Source organism: Rhea americana, unplaced genomic scaffold, assembly GCF_003343005.1.
Source record: "Rhea americana isolate MKP2758 unplaced genomic scaffold, rheAme1 scaffold_223, whole genome shotgun sequence".
Classification (NCBI taxonomy): Eukaryota; Metazoa; Chordata; class Aves; order Rheiformes; family Rheidae; genus Rhea; species Rhea americana.
The window spans coordinates 1306165-1327123 of NW_028186339.1; the positions used below are offsets into that span (position 1 = coordinate 1306165).

The 20959-nt window shown below is 38.1% G+C and overlaps 2 protein-coding genes across 4 annotated transcripts in view; one reads left to right on the forward strand and one right to left on the reverse strand.

The window, feature by feature from the left end:
- MACROD2 (mono-ADP ribosylhydrolase 2) overlaps positions 1–20959 on the reverse strand; it is an 880037-nt gene that overhangs the window by 746731 nt on the left and 112347 nt on the right. The window lies entirely within an intron of this gene.
- FLRT3 (fibronectin leucine rich transmembrane protein 3) lies at positions 7–12422 on the forward strand. The gene is made up of 3 exons (XM_085305603.1): positions 7–144; positions 7155–7909; positions 9029–12422. Exon 3 carries the CDS (start codon positions 9074–9076, stop codon positions 11021–11023), a length of 1950 nt encoding a protein of 649 aa, XP_085161729.1. The 5' UTR covers positions 7–144; positions 7155–7909; positions 9029–9073; the 3' UTR covers positions 11024–12422.

Sequence of the window (20959 nt, forward strand, 5' to 3'; positions counted from 1 at the left end):
CGAGCTCCGCGGCTGCCCCGTGCTAGCGCAGCGCCTGCTCCGCTCCGCGGCCCGCCTGTGCTGCCCCAGCCGCGAGTGGATTTACGGCGGCCGCCACCGCCGCACTGTATATGGGATTTCCCCGCCCCGCTGCGCTCCGCGGAGGTAAGTGCCGGGGGCGACTGCTCCGCGCCAGCGCGGGGGCTGCGCGGAGCGAGAAGCGGCGGGGAAGGGGGTGGTGCTGAGGGAGCGCGAAGCTGGCCGCGGCCGGGGAGGCTTGGCGAGAGCCCCGCGGCGTCTCCCGCCGGCGGCGCGGCCCGGGGCCGAGCCCGAGCCCCCGCCGCCGGCCCCGGCCCCGCGCCCGCCCAGGGTAAGCAAACAGCTACACCTAGGCTTGAAGCCCTGCATTACTTTCGCCAAGTCGGCAGCCCTGGAAAAACGAGCGGCGCGGCTGAACCGTGCAATTCAACTCCGGAGAAAGAGAGAGCAAAAGGCTCCTCCGCCCGCATCCGTGCACAGCGCAGATGCATTGCATGGACACACGCAGTATGTGACCCGCATAGTAAGGCAACACGTCGGGGGAGGCAAACTAACAGCGCGGAGCTTTAGGGCAGTGCGTGTGCTAGGACCAGATTGCAAGAGTCAGGCATTTGCAAAAAGCTTCCTGGTGCTATTCGGTGTAGAGATTTTAGATTCGCTTGAAAACTGCACCCCCACTGCCGCATGTATTTAAAAATACGGGGGTATTTTTTGAGTGAACGAGCGTGTTGTGTAGACTAGCACGCAAAGTCGCTGTTCACTGTATGTAGAACAAAATGGTTGCACATACAAGAAGAAAGAATGCAACAGGCCTAAGTCTCCTCAAAAAATACTTTTTTTTTTTGGGGGGGGGGAGAGGGAAGAGAACTACCCGATAATCTTCACAGCATTCAAAATGTCCTTATGTAGTTTTAATGAACTTTTTTATTGCTTTCAAATAATTAAATGATTATCTGCCATCATACAAACCTCTAACAAATGCATTTGTTAAATGTTTTAAATACTTTATCTATTCCTCTGTACACCTTATTTCTACATTATTTTCTCAGAAAATCTTGCCTCACAATTGCTAGAGTTGCCATACTCCTTTGTTTTACCATCCTGGTTCTTGAATATGACCACAGACTGCAATTTAGGGTAATTTGTAAGGCAAAGACCGACTATTCCTACATTTCAGAGAGCACCATCTACAAGCAGCAGTCCTGTTTTCCAGCATCTGTGATGAATTATATCATCTAGATGGGCTTTTCTGACTTTCTTCTTTAATTCTCAAAAAACAGACCACTAGCAAATAAAACTGTTGTGCAAAGACCAGCTGCATTTGCGGTATAATCATTCTGTTTAAAGTAGCCTAAATAACAATCCCTTAGTCCACAAAGGGGTTTGAGCAGAACCCTATCACATCATGTCAAAGTTGCAAGAAGTATTGCAAACATGTTACAGCAATAATGACTGCGTATAATTAACTAATTCATGGAGTATTGTTAGCCATGGGTTACTAATTTGGGAGTGAACATAAGTCACTTCCCTTCTTAAAGGGATCAATTCTGGTCAGTTAACAAAGTACAGATGAATACTTTATACATAGCAGTAATGATGAAATACAGAATTACTTTAAATTCCTCCAAAAGATGTCAGCTGAACTCTGAAATGCGAAGGGTATTTCTTATTACCACTCAGAAAAGGAATACTCAAAATTTGTATTATCATCTAAATTCTCTATACAGAAATGAAGTGTAGAAAATAAGAGATCAAAATTTTTCATACTTTAAAAAACAATTAATTATCCTGACCCTGACTATATTTCCTAAAATATACTGTCCAAGAAGACAGAAGCATCAATTATGCTCACCATCTACTGCCTGGGGATATGGCATCTTAATGAACATTTCTTTGAATTAGAGTGAAAAATGCATTTGTCAACTCAAGTGTACAAAGAAAAGAATTGTCTGCTATAAATACAGAGATATCTGTATGTATTTGTCTTGTCAATATATGCCACATATTAGTTCAAATTTAAGAGGTTTGAGTGCCCTTTTCTCCCTCCCTCAAAAAAATCCTCTCAAATTTAACTTATTCCAAAATTGTACAATGCAGTCCTGTTTAACATCTTTTTCAGGTACTTCAGAAACAACAGGTAGACCTACATTTATAGAAAGCAATTTAATTACCTTAAGATGTACAGTCATAGTTCTAATCATGCTATCAAAGCTTTCGTATTTTCCCATCTACATTTAGTAAGTCTGTTTTCTTCCTGTGTTCTGTGCTTCTCCTACATACCAGAAACTGTGATCAACCCTTAGCATGTATTTAATACCCTAGCTCTTACTCTTTTTTTTAATACATTCATTTATACCATTTTCTTTAATTGGTGAGTGACCAGATAAATACTGTAGTTAAATAAAGTCAGTGTAGAAAATAAGATTCTGTAAACTCTGTGAAAGAGTGATTACTCTTTTTCCTCCCCCTTTGGAGGCTGCTTCTGTTTTTCTCAACAGGAGACTTTGTTATAATTAAAGCAGAGAAAACTGGACAACAGCAAAAACATCTGACTTGTGACTCTTTTAAAAGTACATTTTTTTTGTAGTGTGTACCACCCCCCAGTGGGCAAAAGCTCTGTAGTAAACTCGCAGCAAGCTTTAATGTTTAAAAATAAAACRTATACATTTTACAGCAAGAACAAAATAAAGATGTGTTTCTGGGTTGTTTTTTCATTTCCCCTTTGCAATCAAACCTGAAAGTTGAAAAATACCATTTAGGCAACAGTGACTAATCAAAGCAATTGCTAGAGTTTGCAGACTTTGCATTACAGTTATTTCAAGTGGCTTCAGTTGGTAGATGGCCATCTTTGTCTCCTTCTAGCAGGAAACCTCTATGCTAATGCCTAGCATTTCTGAAGTTTTTACTCTCACTTCAAAGCACAAGAATGCACATAAGAATTAATACATGATTGCTTACATTTATTTTTAATAAGTGATCAAAAAATCACTTAGGGTAGGCATCTTGAAAAGCATTCCATAAGCATATTACATCATCACAAAACATGTTCTTCCTGTTATTACTTATAAGAATTTAAACAATCTTACAGCTTCACTTTTTTTCAAAGTTGTGTTACATTTCAAGAAGCAAATATGGTAATGGGAAAGTAGATACCAAAATATTTCAAGATGGGGAGAAAAAAATAAAAGTACTGAAGCTCTATTTAGTATCTGAGTAATTTCTTTTTTATATATGTTTAATCTTTTGTTTCATCTCAGCTTTGCTGCTAGGACCTCCATAGCAGCTACAATTCTACCTAAATTTGTCAAGAAGAAAAGATATTACCTTTAAACAATGGCAGCATTTKTTCTCTACTTTTTTTAAATTTACTTCGTCAGAAAACCTAGAAGCCATAGTTGGATACAGTCAAGGAGCACTAAAACAAAAAGCGGTTGCATGTCCCATACCCCAAAGTGCTTTTTTGGTTTAAGCAATCTATGTGCAACCTTCACAGAAGCAGAGCAGASAAAACCGAGTATAAATAGGTTGAAAAAAGTTTCATACTCTAACAACTTTAAAAGCAGGAAAGATTTAAAGCAAACTTCAGAAAATAAGTTGAAGAATTCTCAGTTCATTTGCATCCTCTACAGCAAATACTGACTGCTCATCTTTTATGCTGTAGAAGAAAGGCATGAAGTTAAGCTTTTACTCAGGATCCTTTTCTAATTGCAATTCATTTTTATTTGATGGGAAAAAATCACATCTGATTTTGCATTTTTAAGGATATTATTTAAAACTACAAAGACAATATTAAGTTCAGTTACTACACAAGGAAAGGGTAAAGAAATAATTAAAATATACTCTTCTACAAGCTAAAATAAAGTTGTATCTACATTTTAAAAAAGCCAAATTTTACAAGCATGCAGAGGCATCCTACTCTGAAAAGCTCACTGTCACTTTAACAAAAACCTTTACATTCTTTAGCCCTTAAAAAGACAGTTAGAGGACCCTATGCTTGCCTAACACTAAACAAAAGAATGGGGCACCTTCCTGAAATATGATGATCGTGGAAATTTCAGCTTCTAGACAGAGTGCTTAGAAAGCATTCTGCTGTCACTATCAGCTAACTCTGAGTAACACACCTAAGGAAACAAAGTATGTGCATTGTTTTAAGTATAATTTAGTAGTATGGAACTTCTTCAGAAACTTTGTGAAGTTATTTAAGAGGAACCATGACCTTTGTAAACTAAATGGGCAATATGTACAGTAGATATCTCACCAGTATTTTAGAGGATTATAAACACATTTTGTGTATCTGATGCTTTTCAGATTCTAAATAAATGTGGAGGTAATATTGCAATAAAAGCAAATTTTATAATAAATAAGTAAAAATACACTGATTAAGTGTCACTGTTAGTCTTATGAAATATACATWTTCTAATATTAATTCTAAAAGTTACTCTTGTCATTTATAACTGAGAAATGTCAGTCAGCACATTCTCTCCCTTCCCCTTGTTACTTTGAACGATAGGTAGAAATAAGCCACTGTTTTTCACAGCTACCATACTTCCTGTCAGAGAACACAGAGGTATATTAGAAATTCAAATAAGCCTTATGTGACCTCAGCTCAGGCAGGTCTTCATTTTATTCATGTTGTATCATATCTTGGAAATAAAAGATTTCTTTAGCACCATTTCTAGAAAAATTTCAGCTTTCCCAATGTAGTAAAACTTTCTGTTGTTGTTGCTTATGTACTAGATAGACCACGCAGCTGGGTTCCGTATGTTATAATCAATACAAACTTTTTCTGCAGTGCATTTTTCTTGTATAGTGCAAATTACCTTGAACGTTTTAAAATAAAATGTTCCTCTGCCTAGCTGTGCTACAGCAATAAGTACATGGCACAAGTCTTACACATTATGACAATCTGTAATACTTGCTTACACAATGTCCCAGGAAAAGTGATTTAACCATGCAGTTCAAAGTTCAAGAAAAAATATTCAACTTGGAATAAAGATAAGCATAAAAGCTGCTGCTCAGTTGTGCAAACTTTACTTTTGTTAACAAAAAGTACTTTTTGCATTTAAAAATAAACTTCAACATGTACTTTCTAAAACTCATGTTTTTCTGCTCTGTTCAAAATTAATGGGTTCTTTCAAAATCATGTATCCGTGAAGCTTCCCAATTTGATGTTGTGGAAACCTGGACACAGTGTCTGTACCAGAGGGGGTCACTTTTCGGGTCACTTTTCACCCTGCAGGATCAGCTATAATGACTTGATGTCAGGGAATATGCAGAGACAGCTTAAGAAGAGGAAAGTTTGAACATGGCAGCAGGATTCCCTTCTTTTCTGTAGACAGATCACTGCAGCCTTTGATATGCAAAAACATTGTTTTCAGCTATGGCTTGAGATAAAAAGTGCAAGATATCAAACAATCAAAACCTGAAAAAAACTATTTTAAGTTTAGAAAAGAGAGTGGGGGGTATAGTTTTAATCCACATTTTTGAAACACTGTCATCTTCTCCAGAGACCTGCTTTTATTTTTCTGTCTTGTTTTCATGTAATTTTGAGAGAAAGGATAAAAAAATTCCAAGAACTCGATGAGCTTTCATTTTAATCCTACCTTTCCACTAATGCCACACTGGCAATAAATGAAGGTTGACTATAAAATGAAGCAAAGAGGAAAGAGTTTATAATCTAAAAAGGTAAAACAAATACATTTAATTTCTTGCAAGACTTATGCCTATTAGAGCTTCTGTTTTGCTTAGTAAAACATGTATTTTTACGGCCTATTTCTAAAAGCTTTAAAAGTTCTAAAGAACAGCAATTTAATGGATTCTTTTTAATAAATTCTTAAAAGTTATTATAGCCTTCAAAGGCCTATTTAACAACAAATATATATTTCCACTCCACAATATGCCTCCATCACTTCATTCTAGTTCCAAGAAAACAGTTTTTTATATMGGTGTTAAAAGTTTTAGGAATTCTGAGTTTTAGGAATAGATTTGAAGTTTGTAATTTTAGGAACAGATTCTGGACTTCTATGTCTACAAACACTTGAGTAATGTTGACCAAGAAAGTTGACTACTACTTAGTTGCAAAGAATCTGGATTCTTTACTGGGTTTACTCAAGCATCRTGTTCCTCCACCCCACCAAAAAAAGCATGCTCCCATATTGCTTCAAAATGTGCCCATGCAGACTGAGTTTTTACCTTACGTAACRCATACTTCTCTACCAAAGTAGAGCACAAAGAAAGGGCAGATTAACATGAAAGCAGCATCACAAAGAAAAAGGATTTATCATTTTCTCAGTGCACGTGATCTTTAAGTGGGGTCCTTTTTTTTTTCTTTTTTTTTCCTTTTATGGTCACCTTTCTTCCATGAAAAATGAAAATAATTTGTGTTTATGTCACAATAATTTTGTATCAGTTCAAATTTCCTGTTGCTGTAGAAGTATTACTGATTTGCCAAATCAGGACTTCATGATGCTTGCTTGAAATTGCAAAAGACCATTTTAAAACAGAGACTATGTTTAAGTCTAATACTTTATGATGGACCAGGAGCAAATCTATAGCTATACTCATATTAGAGGAGCTAAGCAAGTAAATTCTGCATGCAGTTTCTTCATAGCATTTTAATTCTGTGGATCATGCTCAGTTTAGTGGACTGTTATAAAATACTAGTCTAAATACTGATTCCATTGTGCAACATTTCAAATAGAATAGCCAGAAGTTCATACAGCTTGGCCATATTGAGTACATTTCATAGACAAAACCTGCACGAGGATCATTGTCTACCTCAGTTGACCAAGAATGAAAAGCAAGCTGGTTCAGCCTCCTCCAAGGAGGCTAGACTTCCATTAGCAATCAAGGGGGAAAGGCAGCAAAGTTTACAAGTATTTTTTCACTATCTATTGTTTGAGGATGACTTTACCTTCTACTGGGAGAAAAGAAAGATAGCTCCAGCAAAACTGCAACAACATGAGACTAAACAACATACACTTTTAAACAGGTCTGTATTTCGTTGAATTACCAATATTTTGAAAAGAAAAGTGCTAATTGTATATAGTAAGCATAGCTCAGTTTATATAAGAATGCAATGGAGTACTAGTGTCCACTAGTTATTAATTGCAATTTTTTGTTTTTTACTTCCACAGGAAATTAACAATTCAAGGAAAGCTTTAGAAGGAGAGTTTTCCTGGAAGGAAATAATATATATTTGTTTCTTATGAAGAAAACCATCTGAATTAAATAAAATTTCTACAGTAAAATAACCTGCATTCTTTTGCAAGGAAGGATTTTTTTCTGCATTACGAATTCTGAAGAAGTATTGAAAAGTGAAAGTTGGAAAATGGTTCTTTTAAAGAGGTGTGGATGTATCAGGATGTAGCTACTGTACAAACTGTATACTTGGATAATTTTGGATAGAAAAACCCCTGTTCCTGACCTCCCGAAGAGGCTATCCTCATTCAAGCCTCAGCATAATGAATAGTTTCCATCATGTGGAGCTAAAATTACCACCTCTGACTACTACTCTACACAGGAGAGTTTGTAAGAATTACAAAGAAAGTTATTTCTGTTAAAAGCATTAAACCAAACAATAGAGGCTCTTCATTCACAGACCTTATATGAAGACAAAAATAGAAGTCTTACTGCAGCACAGTGACAGGAAGTTGAAGCTTTTCTATTCCACAGCCTGGTGTGCTTATGTACCATGATAAATCTTTGTTGGAATGTTCATTGAATATAGTGCCAGCAGTCTGGAAACATACCTACTAAGAAGGATCATTTGAGTAAAATCAGTCAAGAAAAAACAACTACATGGAGTAAACCATACAAAGTGACTCGCAAGAAAAAAAAATCATTTACTGGATATCCCGAAGCACAAAATTTACTCATACTTTTAAATACGGTAGGATCAATATTAATTTATTTTCTTTTTCATGCCTCTGAGAATAAAGTTCAATTAATAAGCAAAACCACAAGAGAGACGAATATAACATCACTTAATGTATAGGTCATCTTACAGAAGTTCTCACAGCTGTAATTACAATAGTAATTGAATTATGTTGTCTTCAAAGCTATAAAAATGCTAATTACTTGAGCCGAATGTACAAACACACTACCAGTGCAAATTCTAATTTCAGTCTCAAGAGTTAATTTATATTACTCTACTTTGCACAGTTTGAACTAATAAGATGTGAAAATGTAGTTAAACCTGTCAAATAGTCTCTTACTAGTGTATTGCTTAGTAAGAAGACTTTTGAGAATGACAAATATTTAAACAAGAATTTAAGCATGTAATGAAATATTCCATCCAGTCAACTAGAAAGCTCTAACAGCTCTGCCAACTTTGAAGCAGCCAATTGTTACCTTCACCCTTCTAAACATTCCAGTTTGAGAAACAAGACTAAAAGTAAGCTATAGTGTTTGTAAAATAYACAGTGAGACATTGAGCACTCAAGAATTTTAAGAGACTACTTGGTCTTTGCTCTTTTGTCTGTGTTCTCTACTTAGTAACTAATTACCATTAGGACTCTTCCGAACCTCCAAAATAATACTACCGCAGAACTTCTGAGCTTAGGAAAGGTTTTAAAGCTCACTTAGCTGACTTAGGAATTACTTTTTATATTTCAGATGTAGAATCATTTACTTGGACTTTGCTTTGACCTCTGCTCTGTACTTATTCCATTCTCAAAAAATCTACGACATGAAATTGTCTCTATATATGAAATGAGGAGGAATCCTTAGAAAGAGCCTTCTTGCTTAAATAAAACAATTCACAGATCAGACATACTCAATTATATTGTTTAAAGTTATTTTAAAATAGAGAATAATCTGTAAATCAAGTTAAGTTAGTACAGGCAGAAGTACAATTACTGATTTAAGGAAAAGGAAGTACCATGTATTTAAAAGCTTGAATTTTAGCTTAGTATATGCGTTTCAGATGTCCTCTGTAATGCTGAAGTTGAATTGTCATTGCAGTTTCTTTAATAATGATTTGAATAATTTTGTTTGTTTGTTTTTTTAGATTGTTGAAGATCAGAACTGTATACAAATCTCATCATTTCTGACCATGATTAGTGTAACCTGGAACATCTTCCTAATATGGACTAAAATAGGGCTGTTACTGGACATTGCACCTTACTCTGTCAGTGCCAAACCATGCCCTTCAGTATGTCGCTGTGATGTGGGCTACATATATTGTAATGACCGCGATTTGACATCTATCCCTACAGGAATCCCAGAGGATGCTACTACCCTCTTCCTTCAGAACAATCAAATAAATAATGCTGGGATTCCTTCAGAACTGAAGAACTTGCTTAGGGTGGAAAGAATATATTTATACCACAATAGCCTAGATGAATTCCCTACCAACCTCCCTAAGTATGTTAAAGAACTGCATTTGCAGGAAAATAATATAAGGACCATTACTTATGATTCACTTTCACAAATTCCTTATTTGGAAGAACTGCATTTGGATGATAATTCAGTTTCTGCAGTTAGCATTGAAGATGGAGCTTTCCGGGACAACATGTATCTCAGACTTCTTTTTCTCTCTCGAAATCACCTTAGCACCATTCCCTGGGGTTTGCCTAAAACAATAGAAGAGCTACGCTTGGATGATAATCGTATTTCCACAATTTCAGAGCTGTCCCTTCAAGACCTCACAAATCTAAAACGCCTTGTTTTAGATGGGAATCTTCTGAATAATCATGGATTAGGAGACAAAGTCTTCATGAATTTAGTCAATCTTACAGAACTGTCATTGGTCCGCAATTCACTTACAGCTGCACCAGTAAATTTGCCAGGAACAAATCTAAGAAAGCTTTATCTGCAAGAAAACCATATCAATCGTGTGCCACCTAATGCTTTCTCTTAYTTAAGGCAATTGTATCGACTAGATATGTCCAATAACAATCTTAGCAATTTACCTCAGGGTGTCTTTGATGATCTGGACAACATCACTCAATTGTTTCTTCGCAACAACCCATGGCACTGTGGGTGCAAAATGAAATGGGTACGTGACTGGCTACAATCATTACCTTTAAAGGTTAATGTACGTGGACTGATGTGTCAGGCACCAGAAAAAGTACGTGGAATGGCTATCAAAGACCTCAATGCAGAACTGTTTGATTGTAAGGATGATGGTACAATAAGCACCATCCAAATCACTACTGCAATACCAAACACGTTATATCCAGCCCAAGGACATTGGCCAGTTTCTGTGACCAAACAACCAGACATAAAAACTCCCAATCTGAATAAGAACTACAGAACCACAGCAAGCCCAGTACGCAAAATTATAACAATATTTGTGAAATCTGTAAGTACAGAGACTATACATATCTCTTGGAAAGTTGCACTACCAATGACTGCTTTAAGACTGAGTTGGCTCAAGATGGGTCACAGTCCTGCCTTTGGATCTATAACTGAAACAATAGTTACAGGAGACAGAAATGACTATTTACTTACAGCTCTGGAACCCGAATCACCATACCGTGTATGTATGGTTCCCATGGAAACCAGTAACACCTATCTGTCAGATGAAACTCCCGAATGCATCGAGACTGAAACAGCACCTCTTAAAATGTACAATCCTACAACAACCCTGAACCGAGAACAAGAGAAAGAACCTTACAAAAATTCCAGTTTACCTTTGGCTGCCATTATAGGAGGTGCCGTGGCTCTAGTAGCTATAGCATTGCTGGCATTAGTTTGCTGGTACGTTCATAGAAATGGATCCTTATTCTCACGGAACTGTGCGTACAGCAAGGGACGGAGGAGAAAGGATGACTATGCTGAAGCAGGAACTAAGAAGGATAACTCCATTCTAGAAATCAGGGAGACTTCTTTTCAGATGATACCAATAAATAGCGATCAAGTGTCCAAGGAGGAATTTGTAATACATACCATATTCCCACCTAATGGAATGAATCTGTATAAGAACAGCCACAGTGAAAGCAGTAGTAACAGAAGCTACAGAGACAGTGGTATTCCAGATTCAGATCATTCACACTCATGATACTGAAGGAAATGAAAGACTGATTTGATTTTTTAACAAGAAAAGACTGACTTTAAAGGTTGCTGTTCTACCGCAAAACACTGGATTGAGAGAACTGACAAAGCAATGTACTGTACATTTGCCATATAATTTATATTTAAGAACTTTTTATTAAAAGTTTCAAATTTCAGGCTACTGCTGCGATTAATGTAGTGGGGATACCTGACCACAATTCTATATTTTAGTATTTTTTAGTAATTTGTACTGTATTTTCCTTGCTAATATTGAAGTTACAGACCATTTAACTTTTGTGTTCTACTGAGTAAGATGACTTGTTGACTGTGAAAGTGAATTTTCTTGCCGTGTTGAGCAGTCAGAACATTCATCTGAGATCCTTGTAAGTGTAAGCACAGGTCATTTTTCACTTTGGTATTAATAAAATAATGTTAAACTTGGCAAATCAAGAAGATTAAGAAGTGGATAGAAAAACTCACAGAACTATAACATTGGGCCTATTCAATCTGTAAACCTCAACAATATTCAATAAACAAAAATGTGTGTAGTAATGGGCAATATCAGCTGTCTGGATGTATCCATTCAAAAATGGTGAGATCCGATTTAAAATATAATCATCAAACCAACTGCATGCATGAGACAAGCTCTTATCGAGTAAAACTGATACTTGCAAGTAAGTATAATGAAATTCCTAAGAAGGAGTTAATAAAGAAGAAGAGAAACACACTAGGTTGCACATACTAAGGAAGTAGATATAGTTTATGGTTAGATTTCTGGCTACCAAAACTAGTTGCTTATTACAGAGAAAATACTGATGGATGATCACAGGCATTTGGGAGACAAAGGCAAGAGGACTGACAGAAAACACTTAGAAATAGCTTGGAATAGAAAAAGTATGGCAAATATAGTTCATAAGGAAAAAAATGAGGATAGAAACAGGCAATACAAGCAAGATTCAAAACAATTTAGTCACAAAGGTAATCAGACAACAATATAGTGTAAATTCCAACTACGGAAATAAAGCTATTTTAAAGCATATATACGAAAAAACAGTATAGAGATGTTTATTAAAAATGCTGTCATTACAGTCAGGAATACTGCCCATTACTGTCACAATCTTCCAGAAAATCCATAATAAATCTGTAAGGTAAAATGTTTCTTTTTGGCTTCCTACTGAGTATGAGCTACTTTGTGTTTAAACCCCAAGCCACTCATTCACTCTTTGTTGCCATAATCATTTGTTTCTTCACCTAGGAACCAAAGTGCATTGTATGCCCTTTGGCCAGTCTTGTATGTGCCTTGATCCAATGCTATGTGTATCAAGCTTTCTCTTTTTTTTTAATCACTTTTTCATACTTAAATATGAGAAAAATTGGTCTTATTGATGAATAAAGTTGAAAAATCAGTGCAGAATAATGTGTTTTCCTTTCCCTGATGTGCACTAATGCAATTAAGATACTAAAATCATAGGCCACACATCTGCAGTGCACTAGTAGGAAATCCCTCAGAAGCTACTACTTTTCAGTTCGTAGGCTTTGCCTGTTTCTTTGTTCAGCAGGCTAGCACGCTACCAGATTTCTTTTTTATTATGATTATTTACTGTAAAAACAAGTATATCAATAATGAAAGAGAGGGAAGATATGGAGTTATAAATCTCAACTACAGCAGCAAATAGAGGGATATACAAATACTTAATATTTTGCACAACATTTCTGACAGACAAAGAATGTACACAAACTGCAATTCAACTGCTTTAAGAGAATTTCAGTAATGCCTAGGTTGTCCATTTCTGCAAAAGTGGTACAGAATGGAAGATGAAAGAAGAAAAGGAGTTACAAACACTGAGATCAATGAATTCAACAGACTGTAACCTACCCTTTTCCCAGGGATCCATCTAACTGCACAGACTCAGAATTTCCAAACCTACATGGCCCTTTTCACTGCACTCTCCATATGTGGTCAGAAAAGTTTCTGCCCAAACCGTCCATGTCACAGTACTGTCTCCTCAACTCCACCCTCAAAAAGACTGCAATTTCCAAGCAATGAAGGAGGGGGCAGTCTACAGCTGAGGAATAACACTGTGCTTCACTACTGACCTTACAAAAACACATCTTTAGCTGGATAACTCACTGGATTCATGATCTCAAAAGTGGCATATCATGCTAAATAATTATGTGCATGGTTCTGTGTAATGCGCTATACAGGACTATTTACTTTCTCATCAAGTACAAATTTAGAGGAAGGTGAGAAAGCCAAGAGTAAGCCAATGGAGCCTCACTATGCTCTTCTGCAAAACGTTTCCCACACAGTAAATGGGAATGGAAAGCCAGCGCTGATGGAGAAGACAGACTGGTTTTTCTTCATGTAAAGTAGCATATAGGGAAACTTCAGTCTGAGATCTGTTCAATGGCAGGGTCACTGGCAACGTTATTCTTTTGCCAAATAGCAAAATTAAATTGGTTTTACTAGATTGTCAAACTTTTGGGGAGGATTTCACAGAAAATCTCCCCTAGTTGACTCCAAGCTTGTTCTGTGGAAAGGGCAAAAAAAAACCTCGGTAAGTGTTTTCCCATGCCTCTTCTGAGATCACCCCAAGGTGGCCCAGTAATGGTGCATCAGATGATTCCAATGCAGAGGTTATATAGGCTATAAAAAGTTACCATTTGGGAGGAAGAAATCTGAATGTGAATCTTAAGTATGAGAACATTTTCATATAAAATTTATGTACTATGAGACAGTAGTATGCAAATCCAGAGCAACTTCAATTAAGTTGGTCTAGACATTCCAGGTTTACTTCCAACAAAAAGAGGGTGAAAAACTGGATAAATGATTCCATCATCTGTGGAAAACCAGACAAGGTTTACAGGGAGAGGTGGTATCTTACATCAATCGATATCAAAAAAAAAAAAAAAAAAAAAAAAAAAAAAAAAAAAAAAAACAACTTTGTACAGACTAGAATTCCGCTCCATGTTATGTCTGGCTCTTCATGACTCTTCTGCTTAACACAGTAGTATGGCAGTAGTATGCAGTGCTCTCTAGCACCATGCGTTACTGCACTCTTTTAGACAGTTCATACATAGACAAATCAAATTGAGACAATCACATTGAGCAAATTACTCACATTTATCAAAATAAAATTAATCCACATCAAATTTATCTCAGTCTTCTAATTCCCTGTTATTTCAGTGTACTGTTAAATATTTAATTTCTTATATAAAGGAATGTTTTTTCCCAATATAGCCTAAACATATGTGCAAAGTTAATTTAATCAGCATCCTCCATATTAAAATATTATGCCAAGTACCTTTTACATACACTGAGCAACTGGAATGCATTGACCTCTACCTAGGGGTGGAGGAGGAGGCAGTTGAGAGCTTACGGGTAAGGATCAAAGGGCAGGCTAACATGGGGGACACTGTTGTGGGTGTTTACTACAGACCACCTAACCAGGAAGAGAAAGTTGATGAGGCCTTCTAGAGACACCTGGAAGTAGCCTCATGATCACAGGCCCTGGTTCTCATGGGGGACTTCAACCACCTTGACACCTGCCAGAGGGACTACATAGCAAGGCACAAACTTTGCTCTGGTTAAAGAGAATAGGATTAGAGACCTTCTGGGCAGGCTAGACATCCGCAAATCCATGGGCACAGATGGGATGCACCCATGGGGACTGAGGGAGCTGGCGGATGTTGTAACCAGGCTGCTCTCCATCATCTTTGAAAGGTCCTGGAGAACTGGAGAGGTGCCTGAGGACTGGAAGAAAGCCAGTGTCACTCCAGTCTTCAAAAAGGCCATGAGGGAGGACCCAGGCAACTATAGGCCAGTCAGCCTCACCTCCATCCCTGGAAAGGTGAGGGAACAGCTCCTTCTGGATGTCATCTCCAGGCATATGGAGGAGAAGAAGGTGATCAGGAGTAGCCAGCATGGATTCACCAAGGGGAAATCCTGCTTAACCAATCTGATAGCCTTCTATGATGGAATGACTGGCTGGGTAGACGAGGGAAGAGCAGTGGGCGTTGCGGACCTTGACTTCAGCAAGGCTTTGGACACTGTCTCCCCTAACATCCTCCTAGGTAAGCTCAGGAAGTGCAGGTTAGACGAGTAGACAGTGAGGTGGATTGAGGACTGGCTGAAAGGCAGAGCTCAGAGGGTTGTCGTCAGTGACGTGGAGTCTAGCTGGAGGCCTGTGGCTAGTGGCGTCCCCCAGGGCTCAGGACTGGGTCCCATCCTGTTCAACTTCTTCATCAGTGACCTGGGTGAGGGGACAGAGTGCCTCCTCAGCAAGTTTGCTGATGACACCAAGCTGGGAGGAGTGGCTGACACACCTGAGGGCTGTGCTGCCATTCAGAGAGACCTGGCCAGGCTGGAGAGCTGGTCAACAAGGTTCAACAAGGGCAAGTGCAGAGTCCTGCACCTAGGGAGGAATAACCCTGGGCACCAGTACAAGCTGGGGGATGACCCGCTGGAGAGCAGCTCTGCAGAGAAGGACCTGGGAGTGCTGGTGGATGACAAACTGACCATGAGGCAGCAATGTGCCCTTGCGGCCAAGAAGGGCAAAGGTATCCTGGGGTGCATTAGGAAGAGTGTTGCCAGCAGTTTGAGGGAGGTGATCCTACCCCTCTGCTCAGCCCTGCTGAGGCCTCATCTCAAGTACAGTGTCCAATTCTGGGATCCCCAGTAAAAAAGAGACATGGAGCTACTGGAGAGAGCCCAATGTAGGGCTACGAAGATGATCAGAGGGCTGCAGCATCTGCCCTCTGGGGAACGGCTGCGAGAACTGGGCCTGTTTAGCCTGGGGAAGAGAAGACTGAGGGGGGGATCTTATCAAGGTGTACGAGCACCTGAAGGGAGGGTGTCAAGGGGACAGGGACAAACTCTTTTCAGTTGTCCCATGCGACAGGACAAGAGGCAATGGGCAGAAATTGAAGCACAGGAAGTTCCGCCTGAACGTGATGGGGAACTTCTTCACTGTGAGAGTGACGGAGCACTGGAGCTGGTTGCCCAGGGAGGTTGTGGAGTCTCCTTCTCTGGAGATGTTCAAGGCCTGCCTGGATGCAACCCTGTCTACCATGCTCTAGGTGACCCTGCTGAGCAGGGAGGTGGGACTAGATGATCTCCAGAAGTCCCTTCCAACCTTATTGATTCTATGATTCTACATTCTTTATTGCTGACCCTTTTTTGATTTATAATCCTATTCTGAATTTCTCATTGTGCTGTTTAACCAAAATGTTGACTCCAAAAAACCTGGTACTTTGGAAATCATATTCATTCTGTCACAGTAACTTCTGCAACTAAACCTGCTTCACTTGTAAGCTATTCTTTCCCTTCATTTCCTAGGTTTGTAAAACAGCCTGAAATGCAACAACTACATTCTTTTCTCATTGCTCTATCAGTATCAAAATATTTTGGTTTGGAACAGAGTTACTAGCTCTACTGATATTACATGAGTTAGCACGCAAGCTATATTGTGCCAATGCTGTACATACTGAATGCAGAGCAGCAAAATCAATAAAATGAGCAAAACTAATAAATCTGAATTTCCTATTATGATAACGTAGTGAAGACATAACACACTAAGCCTGTACGTAGAACTCTGAGCTGAGTAAGAAGACAAAGTTGTCCATAGTCACCTGAAACTAAAGTTGGGTAAGATCTTCAAAAGTGAACTGGTAAATGCCATTTGCCTCAATTTATCCAAACCTGGTTTGTTCCAGACAGTTTTGGATGGAACCACAATGATATGAATATCTTATGCTTTACTTACAAATTGATATAAGCACCCTAACAATTTAGCGTTTCAGCATCAACTTGGGAATAATTGTTTCATTAATTGTTCCTTCACTGACAGTGAAGATTTTTGACCACAGTTGTTTTATCCCTTTTTAGCACGTGCGCGCGCACACGCGCGCACACACACACACACACACACACACACACACACACACACACACTTGCTTTCATTCTAACAGCCATTATATGGCTATATATATTTGTGGCATATAACAGCCACAAATCATGTCCTGCTTCTCCTCGCCCCCGGAGAAAAAACACACCGAGCATGTGGATCTCAGCAAAACAGTGACCGAGCATCTAGTTCAGAACAAATATCACATGCATTTGACACCAAGCAAGATAGGTCACTACTCATTTTAATGTAGTCTTTAAATGATCACTGCAGAACATTCCTTCCCTACTGCAGAACACCAAAGCACTTCAACCAAATTGGTTAAAAAATATAAAAAGAACAAGCGAGAAAGAGTGAATGAGAAAAACTGTCCTCTGGCAGTTCTTCGGCTTATCAGTTGTCCAGTAAAAGGCCACAGCAAAGACGCACGCAGCTCTGACCCAGCATCCTTCTCAAAGGATGAATGGTACCAGAAGCTTGCAAGCAGATGAACCTTTGTCATACACATACTACCAATAAATTCTCCTTTATGCACTACAAGCAATTCCAGATTATGTCCTAGTGGACTGGATTTACTTCTACACAACACATTTCACAAACTAAGCAGGTATTCTCTGTAAACTATACCCGAAACCTAAACTACAGGATTTCAGAAGTAAAGTGTATTAACAAGCCTCAACCATGTTTTAGAGCCCTTTTGTGTTTTCTTAGAATGAAAATGGAATGGGATCAAGGTATAAACCCCCTCACGTCATATTACTACAATATGAGCTGAATACATTTTTTTTTTTAATTAGAACCGAAACCTTCTAGCTCAGTTAGAGTTCTCAGTAGGGAAGTGTTTTAATAGGGCTAATTAAAGCTGGTTGATAGTATTCATATATGCTGATACTCTGACCTGATCAGCCCTCTTAAGTAATCAAAAAACCAAAGGAGAGTATCATAGCCAAGTGCTAGCATACATTTCAGTTCGCCTTCTGAACCTAAGAAATACATATCTATAGATGCACTTATGGAAGGTTTAACTGTTCAAAATCAAGGGACCACTTGGTGCTGTTCAATCATTAAATATGGGGAACACCATTTACAGAAGTCCAAAAGGGATATATTATGTATAACTTAAGCAAAACAAAAAATGAGTAAGATAAGAAATACACAGCCAATTTATGTAATTCTAACTTCCTCCAGTGGTGTTAGTCTCTGATAAACACCTACTGTGCAACCAGATTTTTAGATGAAAGCAAGTGTTTTCTAGGGGGTGTAAGTATGGGTCTTGTTTTTTTTTTTTTTTGTTTTTTTTGTTTTTTTTTTTTTTTTTTTTTTTTTTTTATTTTTTTTTTTTTTTTTTTTTTTTTTTTTTTTTTTTTTTTTTTTTTTTTTTTGTAGGAACAGAAGCATAAGTCACTTAACTCCAAAGCTTCCAATTTTTATCAAATATAGAAGTGTATCGGTTGGCACAATTTTAATTTCAAGTCTATTCCTCATCAATACGTACTTAAGGCAGGCTGTGTTGGTTAATGAAGCACCCCATTAACTTTTTCAACTCTTATAATAATGCTTTACAGGATTTTAACTTTAAATCTTGCCTTTGTTAGAAGATCTTCACTAGAGTAATTGCATCAGTTTTCAGCATTATAGGATCCTATGTAAAATTTAGGAATTTTAGGGGAGTACAACTCCTCTAAAATTCCATACAATTCCTCTGATCTAGCTGATTTTTGAGATTCATGTGTGCAACTGCATTTACATACCAGGTTATGGCCTAGAAACAAAAATCTATCAGCCTAGATAACATGAAGTGAAGTAGCCTGTATCAAACCTATTGTGTTGTAAGTTATTAGAATAAGTAGCTCAAAAGGAATCAGAGGAAGTATGCCTACCTTACAGCATGAGATGAGATGTATCTCTATATGTGTACCCATGAATACTGACGTTATGCAAACGAAGAAGATTTTAAAAGTCACTTTATCACTATTACTGCAGAAGGAGATACCAAAATCCAGTCTTTAAAGCCATATGGCACTTTTAGATAGTGTTTATTACATTGTATGCTCACTCCCTATTTAAATTACATTCACGAGAAAGAAGAGTTATTTGCATTGTAATCCCCTAATAAGACACAAGTATGAAACCGACCAATCTATTTTTATTTTCTACATAGATTTAACAAGAACAAAAATGCAGACAACTGCAGGAACTCTTTTTTGATTTTTTGTTTTTTGGGTTTTTTTTGTTTGTTTGTTTAACCTAGTTTTAATAATCTTCACAGAAAAAAATGAAGACACTTATTTTTGAAGCCCAGTAGAATACTTTACTGCCCACAAGGAAAATAAACTTATTAAAAAATAGGAAGCTATATACTGGCAAAGTGCTAACACAGCAAGTAAACCTAATTTTAGGATATTAGCTGATAATGCAGAATCTCTGTGCCTAATGTCTTTAAAGCAATTATTTTACAGTAACAACTTTTCAATGGTACATTATCTGTTTTGTCCATTAACACTCTTTTTGTTTTTCCTGATATGGAAATGACATACAGAATGCAACAAAAAATCTGTAGTCCCAGGTGTTTGAAGTTACTTTGGCTTCTCAAACTCATCATTTGATGGCCAAATGAAGTGAAAAGTCAAGTGCAGAAGAATACCACTGGGGAAGTCAAACTGCTAAGCTCAGGCAAGCTCCTCACATAAATATTTGAGAAAAGCTGAAGAGGCCAGTACATAGCTCTGTAGCTGCACATAGTTTATAAGCAGGTCAACCATGGCTTACAGGCCACGTCTGTATCATGCAGCTGGCAAAGGGGGATACTCAAAGGCTCTCAAATACCACAGGCCAAGCCTCCGTTGTACAGCTGGAGCAGTGGGGCCTCAAAGGATTCAGTTCCCTGGGAGCGTCATGCACAGACCACTCACAGCGCTCCGAGTTGCAATGGTTTTGACTACAGGAAAAGTTTTTAATTGGTAGTCTGAAAGGTCAAGGAGGTTGGCTACTAAGCAAGCCCATATCTACCTCTAAGCTCTACGTGTGTCTGCATCTTTTACATAAAACCTAGTGAGAGCATCTGTGTAGTAAATATGACTGATTTGCAAGTATAAAACTCTTCACTGCTATTTGTGCTTATTTATACGCACAGAATGGTGCTAAACTCTTCTGAAAGAGTTTGCAATTAAATCCAAGGTAGGCACATCACAAAATACTTACCCTGGAGATCTCCAACTATTACCTGAGTTTACAGATACACAATTCTAAGGAAAAACAAACAAAACAAAAAAATGAATTCACAGAAGCTCTCAACATTCCTGCTCTCCTCCTGCCCTATGTTTGTATTGAGAAAGTCCAAATAATCCAACAGGGTCAATTAACTAGAACTTTAGGGGAGAGGTACAACACAGAACAACTTACATCCAGCTTTTCTACTACTGAGAATTGAAAAATATCCAAGAAAGAACAGTTACTTGGTTTATCGTAGCTTATCCATGTCAATAAGCCTTTAGGTCTTGTCCATTATATGCTGGCCTGGGGACCTAACACATTATGAGGCTGCTCTGATTAGTGCATTACTCTGGTGCAGAGAGAAGCATTAAGAGGAGCCAAATGCAGCCAAACCTCCAACCAAGCACAGTAATAGGCACCGCTCCAAAATCTGAAAGCTACTGCTACTCTATGGCAAACTTTTTTAAAAAAAAAAGAAGAAAAAAAAAAAGACATAGCTATCAAGCATAGATATTGTGACTTAATGCACAGTTTTACCTGAAAAGAAATTCTATGGTTTGGTCTATTTGAATTCATACCTGACCCTAGCTATCATCAGCTTAAACCCTCTAGCTGTCAACAGAACTCTTTCTGTGACCTGGGAACATTTTTCATTTCCTCCTCTTATGGCCAACTTAAGTTGTACCTTGCAGCTCCGGAATTGTGCATTGTATTCAACCTAGATTACACACGGAAGGACGGAGGGAGGGAAGGAGGGAGGGAAAGAGGGAGGGAAAGAGGGAGGGAAAGAGGGAGGGAAAGAGGGAGGGAAAGAGGGAGGGAAA